This window comes from Maylandia zebra, linkage group LG7 (genome assembly GCF_041146795.1).
Source record: "Maylandia zebra isolate NMK-2024a linkage group LG7, Mzebra_GT3a, whole genome shotgun sequence".
In the NCBI taxonomy this organism is placed as follows: Eukaryota; Metazoa; Chordata; class Actinopteri; order Cichliformes; family Cichlidae; genus Maylandia; species Maylandia zebra.
The window spans coordinates 8,349,471-8,367,783 of record NC_135173.1 but is presented as its reverse complement, the minus strand read 5'-3'; the positions used below and the strand labels follow the sequence as shown (position 1 = coordinate 8,367,783).

General features: G+C 40.6%; 1 protein-coding gene and 1 long non-coding RNA gene across 2 annotated transcripts; both read right to left on the bottom strand.

Moving 5' to 3' along the window:
* Positions 1-3,502: 3,502 nt before the first annotated feature.
* On the bottom strand, positions 3,503-4,257 carry LOC106675358 (uncharacterized). The gene is made up of 4 exons (XR_013099291.1): positions 4,119-4,257; positions 3,940-4,017; positions 3,704-3,852; positions 3,503-3,590 (listed from the first exon to the last, which is right to left on the bottom strand). It is a non-coding gene; the product is annotated as an uncharacterized LOC106675358 (long non-coding RNA).
* A 2,295-nt stretch (positions 4,258-6,552) lies between these two features.
* LOC106674521 (fatty acyl-CoA hydrolase precursor, medium chain) lies at positions 6,553-17,701 on the bottom strand. Its single transcript, XM_076885665.1, has 14 exons — positions 17,663-17,701; positions 13,087-13,170; positions 11,735-11,927; positions 11,517-11,658; positions 11,161-11,294; positions 8,724-8,877; positions 8,532-8,636; positions 8,308-8,406; positions 8,029-8,172; positions 7,845-7,922; positions 7,610-7,757; positions 7,347-7,496; positions 7,189-7,261; positions 6,553-7,116 (listed from the first exon to the last, which is right to left on the bottom strand). Exons 2-14 carry the CDS (start codon positions 13,160-13,162, stop codon positions 6,930-6,932), a joined length of 1,683 nt encoding a protein of 560 aa, XP_076741780.1. The 5' UTR covers positions 13,163-13,170; positions 17,663-17,701; the 3' UTR covers positions 6,553-6,929.
* Between the last annotated feature and the right edge of the window lie 612 nt (positions 17,702-18,313).

Below are 18,313 nucleotides of genomic sequence, written 5' to 3'. Positions count from 1 at the left end.
AGCAAAAAACAAGCGCAAATTCAAACGCGATTTCAATATGTCACATATTGACAGTGGCTCACCGATGCCAATGACATAATTACCCAGCTACATTTCCGAAAGAATGCAAAAGCATTGACATATATTTTTCCTTCCTACAATAGCCCGACGGGCAGGGCAGAGATAGATTTTGGTAGTACGACTGGAAAAATCGCTAGCCCCGGGACGTCGGGCTAGCGATTTTGCAAGCCCTGTGTTACAGGCATGGCCCTTTAAGGATGAAGCCTGATGGGAAATGTATTCGGGATGTGTGTAGCGGGACTGCCTGGTGTGTGTGTAAAGAGAGAGAGCGGAGCAGGGGAAAAGTAACGGTTAGCTACAGAAGAGACGAAAAGAAAATAAATAAATAAAAGGAATATAATAACTCCCTCGACAGCCAGAGTTGTGTCGGCGATGCTCGCTGTGAGTAAACTGTTTCAGCCCACTGTACGCGGTGTTCGTGCCTTAGAGAAGAAATAAAGTTCGGTGAAGCAGTTTCCTACGCCTCCTTCGATCTTTTTGCTAGCGGAATTGACCTGTATAGTAAGCTGTTGCCGGCTACGAGTCAGTTACGGAACCTTCAAGTAACTGCCAGAGGTTTCCTTATTACGGTTCGGGGCCGCGGATCTGGCGCGGTAACACCTGTATCTGATTGAGGAATCACTCATCTTTGGAAAAGAGAGTTTATTACAGAGAAATGGCTCTTTCCAAAATAAAAGCTATACTATACGCTTCTTCTGGGCTATATTCTCGGCAGCATATTGTAGCGGGTCAGGGCTGTTCGGGGTTCTGTTTGTACAGTTATGTTTTGTTTATGTTGCCATAGTGACGGGTGACGCGCTCTCGCTGCGACGGTGTGTCCTTCCGGGGTCAGAGGGCGCCCTGTGTGTTGTTGTTGTTGTTGTTGTTGTGCGGTTGCCGCGCTGAGCAGTTAGCTAGCGGCAGTGTTCTTCTGCAGATGTCAATAAACGGCTGTGCTCCCTGGCTAGCTCACGGGAAGCAAGACCAAACGACACATCCGTCTCCTCGTTGTCTGAGCTCGCCACATTGGTGTCAGAAGTGGGATGATGGTGGCACCCCATGTTCTGACCCGAGTGACTTTTCCCCCGCCGGTCGTGACCGGCCGGTGCGCCAAAAGAAGGCACCTGGACATTTGCAGGACTTTGTGTGGGGCAATGGGGTCGTCGGGGACGACTGACCCCTTAGGTGGGGGCTGTGTAGCGGGTCAGGGCTGTTCGGGGTTCTGTTTGTACAGTTATGTTTTGTTTATGTTGCCATAGTGACGGGTGACGCCTTTTCGCTGCGACGGTGTGTCCTTCCGGGGTCAGAGGGCGCCCTGTGTGTTGTTGTTGTTGTTGTTGCTGTGCGGTTGCTGCGCTGAGCAGTTAGCTAGCGGCAGTGTTCTTCTGCAGATGTCAATAAACGGCTGTGCTCCCTGGCTAGCTCACGGGAAGCAAGACCAAACGATACCTCCGTCTCCTCCTTGTCTGAGCTCGCCACAATATTAAACATATCAGGTCCCCATAAGGAGAATCATGTGCTAACGGCGGTCTAAATGACTCGGGTAAAGTTTGTAGCATGCATGCTTGTTGTTTTTGTCTGCTTCCGCTTGTCTTTGCACTAGGATGATGTCGGCGTAAATGTGCAGTCATATTCGTTGTGTTCCCACTAGTGCTGTCAGCGTTAATCTCGTTGAAATGATGTTAACGCCACAACATGGCAAATCTCCGTTAACGAGCTACCCCTGCGTGGGGCTAGACGGCCAACACGTTAACGAGCTAACTGTGCTAACACACTAATTCCCACCCATGTAATTGAGCATTGCGTGGCACATCCAACATACTGTTTTACTTTAGTCCACGAGGTGCTTACCTTCAGGGTCATACGTCACATGAAAACCAAAATAATTCCAAACGCCAGATCTGAATGAGGGTGGGGGAGGTTCAATTTGCCATGTTGCAAGGAGAGCTTAACTTCTGTCTCGCTAGCTTGCCCTGCGCTCTTCCTTCTGACGATGCTGTCTGTGTTGAACGCTCAGTGGATCTGCGCTGAACGCTCAGTGGATCTGCGCTGGACAGTGCAGCCTAGGCGGAGTAGTCGAACGCAGATTCACTGAGCGCTCAACACAGACAGCATCTCAGAAGGAAAGTTGATAAAATAAATTACAAATGTTGTATTGTTCGATACATATGCGTACCGAAACCACTGTATCGAACGGTTCAATATCGATACGAGTATCGTTGCACCCCTAATATCTATATAATTTACATTTTGATTCTAACCTAATAAATTTCTGTTTACGCAACATTCTGTATTACACAATACAGTGAAATAAATTAACTTTCTTTGTCACAGTCAGTATAAACCATTGTTTCTTTGGGGCGGGCCCAACTGGTGGGATGGGGATAATTTGAAAAGTATTGAGTAAAACTAAACTGAATGAAATAGATTCTTTGCTGATGCTGATACTATTGCACCTCTGGATACCAAAACCAAACACAAATTTCCTTACTTTTTTGTAAGTAAGGATCTCAACATGTTTTGGCCACTTACTAAATTCATTTCATCTTAAGCAGGCCTTTTGCTTTCTATCAGTGTAATACAAGACAGCTGGACTCAACTATCAGCCACAAGGAGGATTTCTCCTTTCACTCCTATTTTATTTCAGTTCCACAGTTACATGTAAAAAATGCATTGTGTACCCATCATCAAACTACTGTTGTCATTGCAAAGGATTATTTTACATATCTGTGTTTAGGATTGTATATCCAGTAAGACTGACATTTAAAAAAAACACACACAATATAAGCATGACTTAATATTAATTTTATTTTAGTATAAGGATTAGTAAAGAGACACTGTTGGTCCATACTAACTAATATTTTGCAGTATCTAAAAACTGAATCATGGCTTGGTCTGATGCTGCAACGCCTCGGGAATGAGAACGGGCTGGATTATTTTTTAAAACTATAAAAAAGACAAAAGAGAGAGATGTGACAACAAATCGCTGCGTTCTGCATTTTCCTCATGCTGTTTGATCTTCTCTGGGACGGTCTGAGTCAGGAAGACAAAGCGCTCCTTCTTCAGGTGCTGAGCAGTTACCTGCTTTTTTAAACCAATCGCCAGGTATTTTCTTCTGCTTCATACTTTGGCCAGTGGACTAGGTTTTTCCCATCAGGAGATCTGAACAGATATACATTTGTTATTCAGTTATTAAATGTGTGAAATGTACAATAGTTGGACATTCCTACCCTGTGCAAGCAAAGTTCCCAATTAGCTCATCATGATTTTGCTCAACTGTTCCACATTCTCAGGGCACGGATCTAAAACGATCATGTTGCAAAACATATTTTTCAAACACGGGGAAAACAAAACAAATGCAGTACTGTGTTGAGACAGAGATTTTTACAGAGAATTCTTACTGGCTAATTTTACATGGGTAGTTGTGAAGCAAAGTCCAAAAACCGTAAACATTTCATCTGCATGGTCAGTCCCAACAAAGCTCGGCCTTTTCTGCTGCAGGAATTTGGGAGGATGTTGGTACTCATACAGGTATACAGGAGCACCTGCATCTATACTTAGACGAATGTGTGTGATATTTGTTAATGAATGTATGTAACAGTAAATATCAAGTGTTGGGTTTTAAACAGATTTGTATAATCTTTTATTAAACAAATTAAATTACCTCTGTGAGCATTAGCAGCTTTGATCGCTGGAATGGTGAAAAAAAAAATCTCCAAGCATCTCAGTGTACCCATCTCTGTTTTTCACACGGTCGTCACCATTTCCGATATATTCATCAGCTATCACATCGCTGATAAATGCTGCTTTAGGCTTAAAGAAATAAGCAACACATCAATCAAAGAAGCTCGAGCAGGTCGGGGACAGTAATATTGTAACATCAAGTGGTGTCTGCCTTACGTCGGGGTAGAAGAAGGAAACCATGTTCAAAAGAAATTCCCGATCTAGTCCTTCTGTCCAGTTTTGGGGAGCAAAAAACTAAAAAAAATACAAAGCCACTATTAAAGTTTCACAATTGCTGGCATAAGTTCTGTTTGTGACCACTGGGCTCTTTATTCACTGGCTTCTACAACACTTACTGATGCAAGCATCCATCCACCTTCATCATTATTGACACCAGTCATGAATGGAACAGCATGGAGTTCATGTTTACGAAACAGCTCATCCACAGGTTTAGTCAGGAAATGTCCATCAACATTTACTTGAAATCTCAAATTTGGATCCCTAAGAGAGTAAAATGTACAAAAGTGAAAGATGTGATAGCATGAACATAGCTGAGGGAGAAATGGAAATCTTCAAATAAACATTGTAGAAGACATAATAATCATTCTCTATCATGTTTGCACCCATTACCTCACCTGTGTAAAACCCACCATAGTATCAATATCAAGGTTTCTCATGCAGTCACTGATCTTCTTTGTGCTTTCAAGGCTGCAGCCAGATGCATTTGCAACTGCCCGAGGTCAGATATAAAATAGAAATGTCAAATATTTGTCAAAACAAATCCATTGCCAGAGTTACCTTATTCTGCAACAAAAATGTTTTTAACACACTCTAAAAAGGAAGAATATTGATAATTAACCTGCGCCATTGGTAGAGGATTATCTGCCACAACTGTATCCACAGCAGCTGTGCCACTCTCAGCAATGGCACGATGAAACAGCCCATCAGACAGTGGTGACAGGAGCTGGTGATTCAAGTAACATATCAAATATTAATTTTTGTTCTAGAGTGAAAAGGTTTATATAAAGTTCCTCTAACTGTAGATTCTTACCAGAAGAGACACGCTCACTCCACCAGCAGACTCTCCAAATATAGTAACTAATCCTGGGTCTCCTCCAAAGTTGTGAATGTGCTGCTGGATCCACTTGAGAGCTTCAACCTGGTCCAGCAGGCCAAAGTTCCCTGAAATGTGCTCATCTCCAGCGCTGATAGATCAAAATGCATTTTTTTGACTGAAACATCTTTTTATAAGACACTTTTATTTATGTCTTTAAAGCAGATGACCTTTTATACCAGACCCCACCCTAACACATGATCACAATCATGCCTCAGTTTGATCGGAGCCTTTTCCTCACAACATGAGGAAAAGCGAGCGGTTGCTGTAATTCCTCCAATATTAAAGACTTATGACAAGATGATATGATATACAGACCGTAGAAAAAGTCTAACATTGAAGTGTGAACATTCTTAGAGTATCTGTGGCCTTATAGCAGTCACAGAAGGAGTCATGAGTCATATCTTGTTAATAATTTTACCTCCTCACTACGTACGACTCTGGATACTGTAGCTCCTGTGAAAACTAAGGCCTCAAATCAGAAGTACTTGACTCTGTGGTATAATTCTCAAACACGTAGCCTAAAGCAGATGACTCGTAAACTGGAGAGGAAATGGCGTGTCACAAATTTAGAAGATCATCATTTATCCTGGAGAAATAGTTTGTTGCTTTATAAGAAAGCCCTCCACAAAGCCAGAACATCTTACTATTCATCACTGATTGAAGAAAATAAGAACAACCCCAGGTTTCTCTTCAGCACTGTAGCCAGGCTGACAAAAAGTCAGAGCTCTATTGAGCCAACCATCCCTTTATCATTAACTAGTAATGACTTCATGAACTTCTTCACAATTAAAATTTTAATCATTAGAGAAAAAATTAACAATAATCATCTCACAGATGTAATATTATCTACAGCTACTTTTAGTAAAATTGATATCCATTTAGACACTGACGCTAAAAAACTAGTTCATGCATTTATTACTTCCAGGCTGGACTACTGTAATTCATTATTATCAGGATGTCCCAAAAACTCCCTGAAAAGCCTTCAGCTAATCCAAAATGCTACAGCAAGAGTCCTGACAGGGACTAGAAAGAGAGAGCATATTTCTCCTGTATTGGCTTCCCTTCATTGGCTTCCTGTTAAATCCAGAATTCAAAATCCTGCTCCTCACATACAAGGTCTTAAATAATCAGGCCCCATCTTATCTTAATAACCTTGTAGTACCATATCACCCTATTAGAGCACTTTGCTCTCGCACTGCAGGCCTACTTGTTTTTCCTAGAGTATTCAAAAGTAGAATGGGAGGGAAAGCTTTCAGGCCCCTCTTCTGTGGAACCAGCTTCCAGTTTGGATTTGGGAGACAGACACTATCTCTACTTTTAAGATTAGGCTTAAAACTTTCCTTTTTGCTAAAGCATATAGTTAGGGCTGGACCAGGTGACCTTGAGTGTGGCTTTTGAGAAGAAACTATTCTTGAGTCTGTCAGTCTTTGTGCTGATGCACCTTCATTTTTGCGGTGCGGAAATATTTGAGCAAGGTACTGAAATAACTGGACAAAAAAGTAACGTTTTATCTAATTAATCTGATAGGATGTTTGAGGGAATGGAGTGCTAAGTTTTCAGGTAAAAGAAGCACAGGTCACAAACAAACAAAATGCTACAAAATTGGTTTGTCAAAACTTTTTATTTTATAAATGTTTTACAAAACGTATGTTCACAGTACTAGATTTAAAATACCCTGATACCCTGGATTCAATTAATTGAAAAAAAAGAAATCATATTAGAATATGGATGGTCCTCACAAGACCTTTTGATAAGGGAATTATGGTTTAGTCCAGCGGTAGCCAACTCCAGGCCTCAAGGGCTGGTGTCCTGCAGGTTTTAGAAGTCCCCCTGGGTCAACACACCTAAATCAAACCATTAGTTCATTACCAGGCCTCCTAAGAACTTTAAGACATGTTGAGGGGGCCATTTGACCATTTGCATCAGCTGTGTTGGATCAAGGACACATCTAAAACCTGCAGGACACCAGCACTTGAGGCCTAAATTTGCCTACCCCTGGTTTAGTGTAATTACTTTAAAATTGATGGAGCAGAGACCAGATGTGAGTTTTCTACAGCTCACTGCGTTCTGCATTTTCCTCATGCTGTTTGATCTTCTCTGGGACGGTCTGAGTCAGGAAGACAAAGCGCTCCTTCTTCAGGTGCTGAGCAGTTACCTGCTTTTTTAAACCAATCGCCAGGTACTTTTCTTCTGCTCCATACTTTGGCCAGTGGACAAGATTGTGCCCATTAGGAGATCTAAACACACATACATTTGTTATTCAATTAAAAGTGTGAAATGTGAAATTTACAACATTTGGAAATTCCTACCCTGTGCGAGCAAAGTTCCCCCAGTAGCTCATCATGATCTTGCTCAACTGTTCTTCATCCTCAGGGCACGGATCTAAAACGATCATGTTGCAAAACATTTTTCAATCAACAAAACAAAACAGATCGAGCACTAAGGTAGAGTTTTTGTAAAGCCTTACCAGATAACCTAACATGGGTAGTTGTGAAGCAAAATCCCAAAACTGTAAAAATTTCATCTGCATGGTCAGTCCCGACAAAGCTCGGCCTTTTCTGCTGCAGGAATTTGGGAGGATGTTGGTACTCATACAGGTATACAGGAGCGCCTGCATCTGGAATTAGACGAATGTGTGTGATATTTGTTAATGAAAGTGTGTCACAGTAAACATCAAGTATTGGGTTTTAGGCAGATTTGTATAATCTTTTATTAAACAAATTAAATTACCTCTGTGAGCATTAGCAGCTTTGATCGCTGGAATGGTGAAAAACAAATCTCCAAGCATCTCAGTGTACCCATCTCTGTTTTTCACACGGTCGTCACCATTTCCGATATATTCATCAGCTATCACATCTCTGATAAATGCTGCTTTAGGCTTAAAGAAATAAGCAACACATCAATCAAAGAAGCTCGAGCAGGTCGGGGACAGTAATATTGTAACATCAAGTGGTGTCTGCCTTACGTCGGGGTAGAAGAAGGAAACCATGTTCAAAAGAAATTCTCGATCTAGTCCTTCTGTCCAGTTTTGGGGAGCAAAAAACTAAGGAAATACCAAGCCACATTACTTTTTTTTCAACATTACAAAACAACAACAAACTACATTGAGATCATGGAGCTTTTTATTTACATGTTCCTGTGACACTTACTGATGCAAGCATCCATCCACCTTCATCATTATTGACACCAGTCATGAATGGAACAGCATGGAGTTCATGTTTACGAAACAGCTCATCCACAGGTTTAGTCAGGAAATGTCCATCAACATTTACTTGAAATCTCAAATTTGGATCCTTGAGAAAATAAAATGTACAAAAGTGAAAGATGTGATAGCATGAACAGAGCTGAGGGAGAAATCAAAGGCTTCAAAGAAATATTGTAGAAGACATAATAATCATTCTCTATCATGTTTGCACCCATTACCTCACCTGTGTAAAACCCACTATAGTATCAATATCAAGGTTTCTCATGCAGTCACTGATCTTCTTTGTGCTTTCAAGACTGCAGCCAGATGCATTTGCAACTGCCTGAGGTGAAATGTATAATATGAATGTCAAATATTTGTCAAAACAAATCCATTTTAATATTCTCATTATTCTGTGATACAAAAATGTTTTTAACCCTCCAAAAAAGATGAATATGGATAATTAACCTGCGCCATTGGTAGAGGATCATTTGCCATAACTACATTCATTGCAGCTGTGCCACTCTCAGCAATAGCACGGTGAAACAGCCCATCAGACAGTGGTGACAGGAGCTGGTGATTCAAGTAACACATCACATATTAATTTTTGTTCTAGAGTGAAAAGGTTTATATAAAGTTCCTCTAACTGTAGATTCTTACCAGAAGAGACACGCTCACTCCACCAGCAGACTCTCCAAATATAGTAACTAATCCTGGGTCTCCTCCAAAGTTGTGAATGTGCTGCTGGATCCACTTGAGAGCTTCAACCTGGTCCAGCAGGCCAAAGTTCCCTGAAATGTGCTCATCTCCAGTGCTGATAGATCAAAATGCCATTTTCATAATGTATTTTTCCTAAATGAAATATCTTTTCACAAGACAATTCTATTGTAGGTTTTTTATTGTAGGTTATTGGCAGCAGCTGGCACTACCAGCTCCTGCCAGTAAGTCACTACTGAAACTCGCTACTGGATCTCATTTGTCCATTTGGGGAATAGTAGCATATCCCACTTCCACATATTTGTTGAACCTGACTGACAGGGTAAGGGAGTAAAAAAAATTATTAAGCTATGTTTATACACTGTGAGCCAACAGTTTACCCTGCCTGGGAGTGGGTTACTGGGGCCCCACCCTGGAGCCAGGTTTGGGGATGGCACCTGATGGTGGGAACCTGGGGGCTGGGCCTCAGCACATGGGGTCAGCTTGGGGCGGCCTGAACAAGGGAGATTGGAGGCACTGTAGGGGTCGGGTGCAATGTGTGCCAGTGGTGGCCAAGGGTGGAGACACTGGCAGACCGATGCCTGTCTACTGAGGCTGGCGATGGAGACATGAAACGTCGCCTGTATTGGGGAAGGAGCCTGAGATATTGTGTGAGATTGAGAGGTACCAGACAGATAAAGTCAGGCTCACCTCAATGCATATCTTGGGCTCTGGAACCAGTATCCTGGACAGGAGCTTTACCAACACTGTGTATAGTGTGGGTGGAGTGTTGCTGACTTCGACTGAAGATACTCATGCAGTGGAGGGCCCACTCCTGAAGAAATTCTATGACTCTGTTGTGGCTTCTGCTATCTTTTATGGCGTGGTCTGCTGGGGCGGCAGCATCTCTGCTGGGGACAGGAAGAGACTGAACAGGGTGATCCGAAGGGCCAGCTCTGTTCTAGGATGCCCTCTGGACCCAGTGGAGGTGGTGAGTGACAGGAGAACGGCGGCTAAGCTGTCATCCCTGATGGACAACATCTCCCACCCCATGCAGCAGACTGTGACAGCACTGAGCAGCTCCTTCAGTGGGAGACTGCGGCACCCACGGTGTGGGACGGAGAGATTTCGCAGGTCTTTCCTCCCCACTGCTGTCAGACTCCATAATAAAGACTTTAACTGATCAAGCACACACATCCATACATATGCAATAATACTAAGTGCAATAATCCTTTCTGTCATCGTTGTATTTTTACTCAGTTGTATATAGTATTTGTATTTGTATTCTATTTTTATCTTATTGTATATTTATTTTATTTTATTCTACTGTATATAGTATTTTATTTTATTCTATTCTGTACAGTTGTGTACTGTATTTATTCTTATTGTATTCTAATTTTTGCCTCATAACTTTTGCACTGTCCACTTCCTGCTGTGACAAAACAAATTTCCCACGTGTGGGACTAATAAAGGTTATCTTATCTTATCTTATCTTAAAACCAGGAGCGAGGTTACTGAAGCAGTTAAACAACTCCTTGGTGGTAGGGCCCCTGGGGTGGATGAGGTTCACCCTGAGTTCCGATGTTGTAGGGCTATCTTGGTTGAGATGCCTCTACAGTGTTGCGTTGAGATCTGGGGCTGTACCTCTGAATTGGCAGACCTGGGTTGTGCTTCCCATCTTCAAGAAGGGGGATAAGAGGGTGTGCTCAATTATATGGGAATCGCACTCCTCAGCCTCCACAGAAAATCCTATGCCAGGCTGCTGGAAAGAGGAGTCTGTGAGTTAGTCAAACCTCTAGTACAGGAGAAACAATGTGGTTTTCCTCCTGGGTGCGCAACACAGCTCTTTATCATCTCAAGGATATGGTGGGGTGTATGGGAGTTCACCCAACCAGCCTACATTTGTTGTGTGGACTTGGAGAAGGCATTTGATTGTGTCTGTAAGAGTAGATCTTGTGTGAGATGCTTCAGGAGTATGGGGTATCAGTCCCGTTGTTTTTATTCATTCTGTCCTTATACAACTGTTGCAAGCGCTTGGTTTGCAATGCCGGCAATAAATCGGAATTGTTCCTCATGTGTACTGGACTCCACCAGGGCTGCATTTATCACAGATTCTGTTCATAATTTTTATAGACAGATTGGTGCTGTGGCAATGAGCTTTCTCCCAAGGGTGACTGGCCTCTCTCTTAGAGATGGGGTGAGGAGTTTGGCCATTCGGTAGGGGCTCAGAGTAGAGCCGCTCCACATCTAAAGGAGTTTGAGTTAAGGGGGTTCAGACATCTGATTAGGATGCCTCCTGGACACCTCCTGGTTGAGGCGATATGTACTCACAGTCTTCCACTAGGAGGAGGCCACGGGGCAGACCTGTTGGAGAGATTATGGATGGATGGAGTTTATTTACCTGAGAAAACCCAGAAGTCCTAAGCGATACTGGATCAGAACCACAACCACGTCCTGGTAAGCAGCCAAGGCAGAGCCATCATATGTTGAAGCTGATCCCAGCGCAAAGCCCCCACCATGAATCCAGACCATGACCTGGGCAGAACAATAAAAGAGCATTCTGTCAAAGATTAGAGGATCTTTTGGAGTCTCAGTCAAGCTACAATAACTAATCTTCATAAATGTAAACGTTAAACAAACAAAAACACTTAAGTTTACATTTTAGATGATAAAATGTACAATTGAGTTCTGAAGATGGGTCTCTTTATTGAGACTGTGATTAGGCATCCCTCATAATCTACAGCAAAAGGTTCTTACTGGGAGCTTGGCATTTTTAGCTCTGTTTGCAGGAGCGTAAATGTTGAGGTAAAGACAGTCTTCAGAGATGTCTGGTATTTCTGCCAGCAGTCCACCGAGTTTATCAACCAGATCCAAAACAGCTTCTTTAGACTGAATGCACCTTAAAGAGAGACAATGCTAATTTTACAAATAAAGCCAATAATTCCTCCAAGTATGTTGAAGTTCACATTTCTTACATTGGTGGCTGTTTAGTGGCATCTCTTACTCCTTCCCATTCTTCTGCAGGCTGAGGTGGAGCCAGTCTCAAGGAAGGGCCGAGGGGTGGCTTGGCAAATGGGACACCCAGGTAGGCATGGACGCCAGTCTCCTTCCCTTTCACACTCACATACTCACCTTTCAGGCTCCCGAGCCCCGTGTGGACTACAGGTGCTGTCAGGATATTAGAAATCAGTGAGAATCATAACATAAAACTTTATAATTAAAAAAATTAAATCTTCCATTCAAACGTGCTTTGAAATTATAACAGACATACCAAATTTCTCAAAATATGCAATATCTGGTTCTGGTAACGTCATCAAAAGAAAAACTAGTCAACAATTTGATGAATGGTTTAAAAATACTTAGAGAAAAAGCACTTAAAAATTATAACTAAATTCCTCAAAATATTCAATATTTGAATCCTGGCAGTACCTTATTTTTATGAAGACTATATGTGATACAGTCATATGAAGTCATGTGAAAGAACTAAAACTCAGAGTTCACTATATCATGTAGGTGATCAAAAGAGAAAAAAGTCAGAAAGTTTATTAACTGGTCACTTGTGTAAGTAAAGTCAATACTTTTAGAAATCAAGGGAAAAGTTTAGCTTTTGCTGTGGACAATTAATCCCCATCTTTATAGTGAGGGCGCTAACTAAAGCACTAAATGATAATGTTTTGGTTTAAACCAGACATTTAAATAATCTAACCAGCTGTGATATGTCATCATTAATTTGAAAAAGGCTACTTGCTAATTCATTTATTTATTTTTACCATAAGCATTCTTTGTTGGGTGGTGTCTACAATTATCCTGGTAAAAAAGCAGAGTTGAGCATGAGATCTGTTTCTGTTTATTCACAGTCACTGCAATACTCCATTTATTCTTTAACAGCATGAAGTCAGCAAAAAAGAAATTTGCTTAATAACACTTGCACCCTGTCCTACTGAAAAGTTATCTTCAATCCTCTCCTATCAGCACACCTAGCCTGGTTATCTCCAATCTTTCACCTTTGAACAAAGTGCAGGTGCAACGTAAAGTTAACCTTATGTTCATTTTATTTTAAATCATGTCTAATATACAGCTACAGTGTAATGAAATTAACAGTGTGGTCCGAATTGCTTCTGTTTTTATTATAATTATTACTGCCATAATACCACTCAGGGATGATTGATTGCAGCTGCCAGATTTATGCAGATATTTTTCAAAGAGAGACTCGTGTAATAAAAACATGCACTGCCTGTACGATACACAAACACAAAAGCATAAATTACACGTAACTTAAGTGTTGTGACAAAGGTCATTTTGCAAAGAACTGTTTTCACCTACTCACCCTGAAGGTCTGCAACAACACAGAGGAATAAAACGGACATCAAGAAGCAGAAAGTCTGCTGCACACGGAACTTCATGGTCGACTCTGGATTACAAAACCAGGCAGATTCTCAGAGATGTGAGCCAAAAAGCCAACAGACAGAGAGAGTGCTTCCTCTTGTTAAGCTTTTTCCTTTTCTCTTTCACATAGGGAAACAGCTAGTTTCTCTTACAGGATGTGACGTGATTCATTCAGTTTGACACAGGACTAAAGTCCAACCATACAGTGAAGTGTGTCCAGAACACCTTCTCCTTCTTTGTTTTAGACCTGCTTGACTACAGTGCTTTTTTTAATGAAGGGGGATTTATTTTAATTATGGATTTTTATAAAGCCTTTGTGTTGATCAACTTTTCATAATAAAAACTTGCCTCGCTTTGGTTGCAGACATATGTTCCTCAAGTTAATCAGAATGTAATAGATGGCTTAGTACATTTAGGTCAAGGTTTGAAATCAAAAGGGGAGATAAGACAAAGATATGCTATTTCACCTTTAATGTTTGTAATGGTAGCAGAAGATTTACCCCAAAACACTGACATGGAATGGTATTAATATCATACGAAATCAATTAACAGTAAGTCAGTTGGCAGAGATTTCCTCCCGTTTGTGACAGCTCCACATTGAAACATTGAATTTTGTGAAGGAGAAAAGGAGTAAACTCTCTAACAAACTTTAGAGAACATTCTTACTGATTTTTTTAGCCATTATTTTCATCTTTCAAACTTTAACCAAAATAAGAAAAACAAATTTTCACATCTAATACTTCCTAAAGCGAAAGAATTCATTTTTAAAAATTGAAATTAAATGTATCCAACTAATGATAATCTGTATTTAAAGTATCCCAGTTGTACAGCTTAAGCACTTTAGTTATTTCATGCCACGAGATGTTTTAATAGCTTACACAATGTTTGCCTTGCTTTATACCTGCAATCTTATTCCTTGTAGATTTTCTATTTATATTGACCATGAGAGATATAGCTACATGTTATGAAGACTCTGCTCAGTGTAGCACAAAGTATGACATAAATCTTGTTGTGCTTGGTAGAGATATGCTTGTGATATGTAGTGATAAGGTTTATTTTACTACAAGTGTACCATTATATGGACAATATAATGAATTATACATAAAACAGCTGTCTACCAATTTTGTGTACGACTGCTTATATAAATATTTCATATCATTATAGGGTGTTGAAACATTGATTAATTTTGCTTTTTTTGTTTAGCTTTGTGTCTTTCTTTAGTAATTAAAGAAAAGCTCAAAAAGACCACATGTTTATATATATCTATTAGGGGTGCAACGATACACAAAATTCACGGTTCGGTTCAGTTCGATACTTTGGTGTCATGGTTCGATATTTTTTCGATACAAAAAAATGTTCATGCCTTTTTAATTTGTCATTTATTAAAATTATAAATATATATTTTAACTCAAAAGTACAGTTTTTAAATTTAATGTTGCTGAAACAAAAGTAATTAAAAAAATAAATATATCTCAGGGCTCTCAAAATTTCAAAATCCCTGGTAGCCCTTCGGGCAGGGACTCTTCAGTTTTTGGTAGCCCAAAATAAATGTAAGTAAAAAAGAGAGCAATTTTTTGATTGATGTTTTGTTTCCTGTTTTGTTTCCTTTACAATATTATACATTAAAGTATAATATTGTAAAGGAAACAAAACATTAATCCAAAAATTGTTGAAAAACAAATTACAACATTGTATAAAAATTACAATCATCAACTCAAATACTTGGTTCTAATTGAACAGAAATTTCTATGAACTTGTAAGAACTGTGTAGGACATGAATCAGTCTGTGTCAGATCCTGAATTTGAAATTTCCGCTGAAGTCACGGGTAAGAAACAAGTGGAACCAAGATCTAGGCCATTTGCTTTTTGAAGTTTGCAAAGACTGCTAAATTTTGCCAGTGGTAGTTCACTCTTTGCAACATAGTACGCTGTTCTAAACAGATTTTTCAGGTTTATTTTTAGTATGTTATTTGCAATTGGTTTTTGTTCTGGGAAAGATATTGCAGACTGAGCAATAATGCATTTCTTGCATTTCTCATGGCTTCTAATCGGGGCCTTTCTTAAAATGACTGGTCCCAGTAACAAAGGCGCTTGTCGATTCAGAAATCGAGAGAAAACCAACAACACACCCGGCAGAACATTATGTTATTTACACGGGTGCACATAAGTGGTCCGCATGTGCGCATTCGCTGTCAAAATAAAAGACGCGCGCACCAGATAAGAAGTTGCAACGCCCGTTTGCGTCCATATAAAAAGCACTGTTTTTGTCCGCTAGAGTGGGATTTTCACGGCACATTCTGCACCACATCTCTGTGCGTTCATCATTTGTTTGAAGCCAGCTCACCTCCTGCAACCACTTTTCCGAGAATACGCGCTTCTTTTGTGGTTCGGAGTCCTTCTGACATTTCTTTGGAGGTAGAGAACACCAAAGTAATTGCTTAAAGGAGCTTCTTCGACATCTTTAAGAGTTTTAAACAAATGTCTGTCCTCCTCCAGAAAATCTTATGTATGCAAACACGCGTTGCAACTTCATATCTTGTGCGCGTTTTTTTTTTTGTTTTTTTTTTTGACAGCGAATGCGCACCTGCGGACCACTTATGTGCAGCCCCGGTTATATAGCTCGTCATATTGCAGCCACAGAAATTCTTTTGTCCATGAAACCATAAAGCTGCACTTTTTTGCCTTATAGTCTGATTTGTCATAACTTTTCCGTTTTGTGGTAAGCTTTTCTTTGGCTGTCACTTCTTCACCCTGACCTCTCTTATTTGGCTCAGCAGAACTAAAATATATATCCTGCTGCTTTTACACACACACACACACACACACACACACACACACACACACACACACACACACACACACACACACACACACACACACACACATAACGGTCAGCGATTCTCTGCGCGATCAACCTCTCATATGTTTAAGCTTGCTGCGGGAGATTTCACTTGTCATGTTTGCATAGTAAGCTAACGATTGATAAGATGATGTCAGAGGAATTGGTGCGCAAATTATCATCACTCACCAATCAGTACTGTCGCTCTCTATACACAGTTCGCGCGATTGCAAAGTGAAAGCAAAAAACAAGCGCAAATTCAAACGCGATTTCAATATGTCAAGCAAGACCAAACGATACCTCCGTCTCCTCCTTGTCTGAGCTCGCCACAATATTAAACATATCAGGTCCCCATAAGGAGAATCATGTGCTAACGGCGGTCTAAATGACTCGGGTAAAGTTTGTAGCATGCATGTGTGACACACTGTAATGTGTGGTCACATTATGTGATTTAAGCTTTTAGGTGTAGTTTTGTTAAGGAAGGGCCTTAATCTTGTGATTTTTGTTCGAGATCCAACATGTGGTGTGATCCCTAGTTACGCCACAAGGGGGCACTTCCGCCCCAGTGAGATGGTTTAGTGTGACGCTACTGCTCGTCTTCAAATCTGGCAGAAGCGAGAGAGGAAACACACTACCTGTCGTCCATCTCATAATTTATCTGTTTTTTTCAGGTTAGTAAGTAATAAGGCCACACATGTGGTCCACATAATTTACATGCCAAATAAGGGTAAAACCTGACCAGCAGTTTGTTTTGCTGGGATCTGTATTCGTCTGTTTTGCTCATTGAAATGTGTTACGATCGAGAGTAGGAGCTAGCTTAGCTCGCCACATCCTAGAGTAGCTGTTAGCTTTGTTGTTTTCTAAACTTAAGGCACCCTCTTGTAACAAAAGTACACCACGGCTCCTGTATATTTGAGTTAATGTGTTCGCAGAGACAGTTTGATATGTTGTCACTGTTATTGTCTAAAGTTAGTGTAATAACCTATAATAATTCTGATCGCTCTGCAATGTTGATGTGGAGATTTCCACTACACAGATACGCCATTAGTATATGGTACAGTACTGGAATGTTTACTTTATCAAACGATGTGTGAAAAAAAGTGTGATTTATAGCTCTTAGTAACAAACAACAGAGATGACTGTTTAGATTTTTGTTTATACTATTATTATACTATTTTAGTTTATTCTGATTTTGGGCTTTGGGAATGTGAGACAGAGATGTTAAGAAGTTTTTGCAACCTGTTGTGAACACATGAATGTGTTTAAATAAAGATCTGGCAGAAGCGAGAGAGGAAACACACTACCTGTCGTCCATCTCATAATTTATCTGTTTTTTTCAGAACCAGACATAATCTGTCAGCCGCCCTCTTGCTTGGGGTGTGTTACACATGCTTGTTGTTTTTGTCTGCTTCCGCTTGTCTTTGCACTAGGATGATGTCGGCGTAAATGTGCAGTCATATTCGTTGTGTTCCCACTAGTGCTGTCAGCGTTAATCTCGTTGAAATGATGTTAACGCCACAACATGGCAAACCTCCGTTAACGAGCTACCCCTGCGTGGGGCTAGACGGCCAACACGTTAACGAGCTAACTGTGCTAACACACTAATTCCCACCCATGTAATTGAGCATTGCGTGGCACATCCAACATACTGTTTTACTTTAGTCCACGAGGTGCTTACCTTCAGGGTCATACGTCACATGAAAACCAAAATAATTCCAAACGCCAGATCTGAATGAGGGTGGGGGAGGTTCAATTTGCCATGTTGCAAGGAGAGCTTAACTTCTGTCTCGCTAGCTTGCCCTGCGCTCTTCCTTCTGACGATGCTGTCTGTGTTGAACGCTCAGTGGATCTGCGCTGGACAGTGCAGCCTAGGCGGAGTAGTCGAACGCAGATTCACTGAGCGCTCAACACAGACAGCATCGTCAGAAGGAAAGTTGATAAAATAAATTACAAATGTTGTATTGTTCGATACATATGCGTACTGAACCGAAACCACTGTATCGAACGGTTCAATATCGATACGAGTATCGTTGCACCCCTAATATCTATATAATTTACATTTTGATTCTAACCTAATAAATTTCTGTTTACGCAACATTCTGTATTACACAATACAGTGAAATAAATTAACTTTCTTTGTCACAGTCAGTATAAACCATTGTTTCTTTGGGGCGGGCCCAACTGGTGGGATGGGGATAATTTGAAAAGTATTGAGTAAAACTAAACTGAATGAAATAGATTCTTTGCTGATGCTGATACTATTGTACCTCTGGATACCAAAACCAAACACAAATTTCCTTACTTTTTTGTAAGTAAGGATCTCAACATG

What these genes read in the sequence shown, in the direction of transcription:
- LOC106674521 (XM_076885665.1), bottom strand. Translation starts at nt 13,162, where the DNA reads ATGAAGTTCCGTGTGCAGCAGACTTTCTGCTTCTTGATGTCCGTTTTA. An exon ending in CTAAAAATGCCAAGCTCCCA is followed by an intron (nt 11,295 to 11,516) that starts GTAAGAACCTTT and finishes TGTTCTGCCCAG; the next exon opens with GTCATGGTCTGGATTCATGG. An exon ending in GAGTGAGCGTGTCTCTTCTG is followed by an intron (nt 8,637 to 8,723) that starts GTAAGAATCTAC and finishes TTGAATCACCAG; the next exon opens with CTCCTGTCACCACTGTCTGA.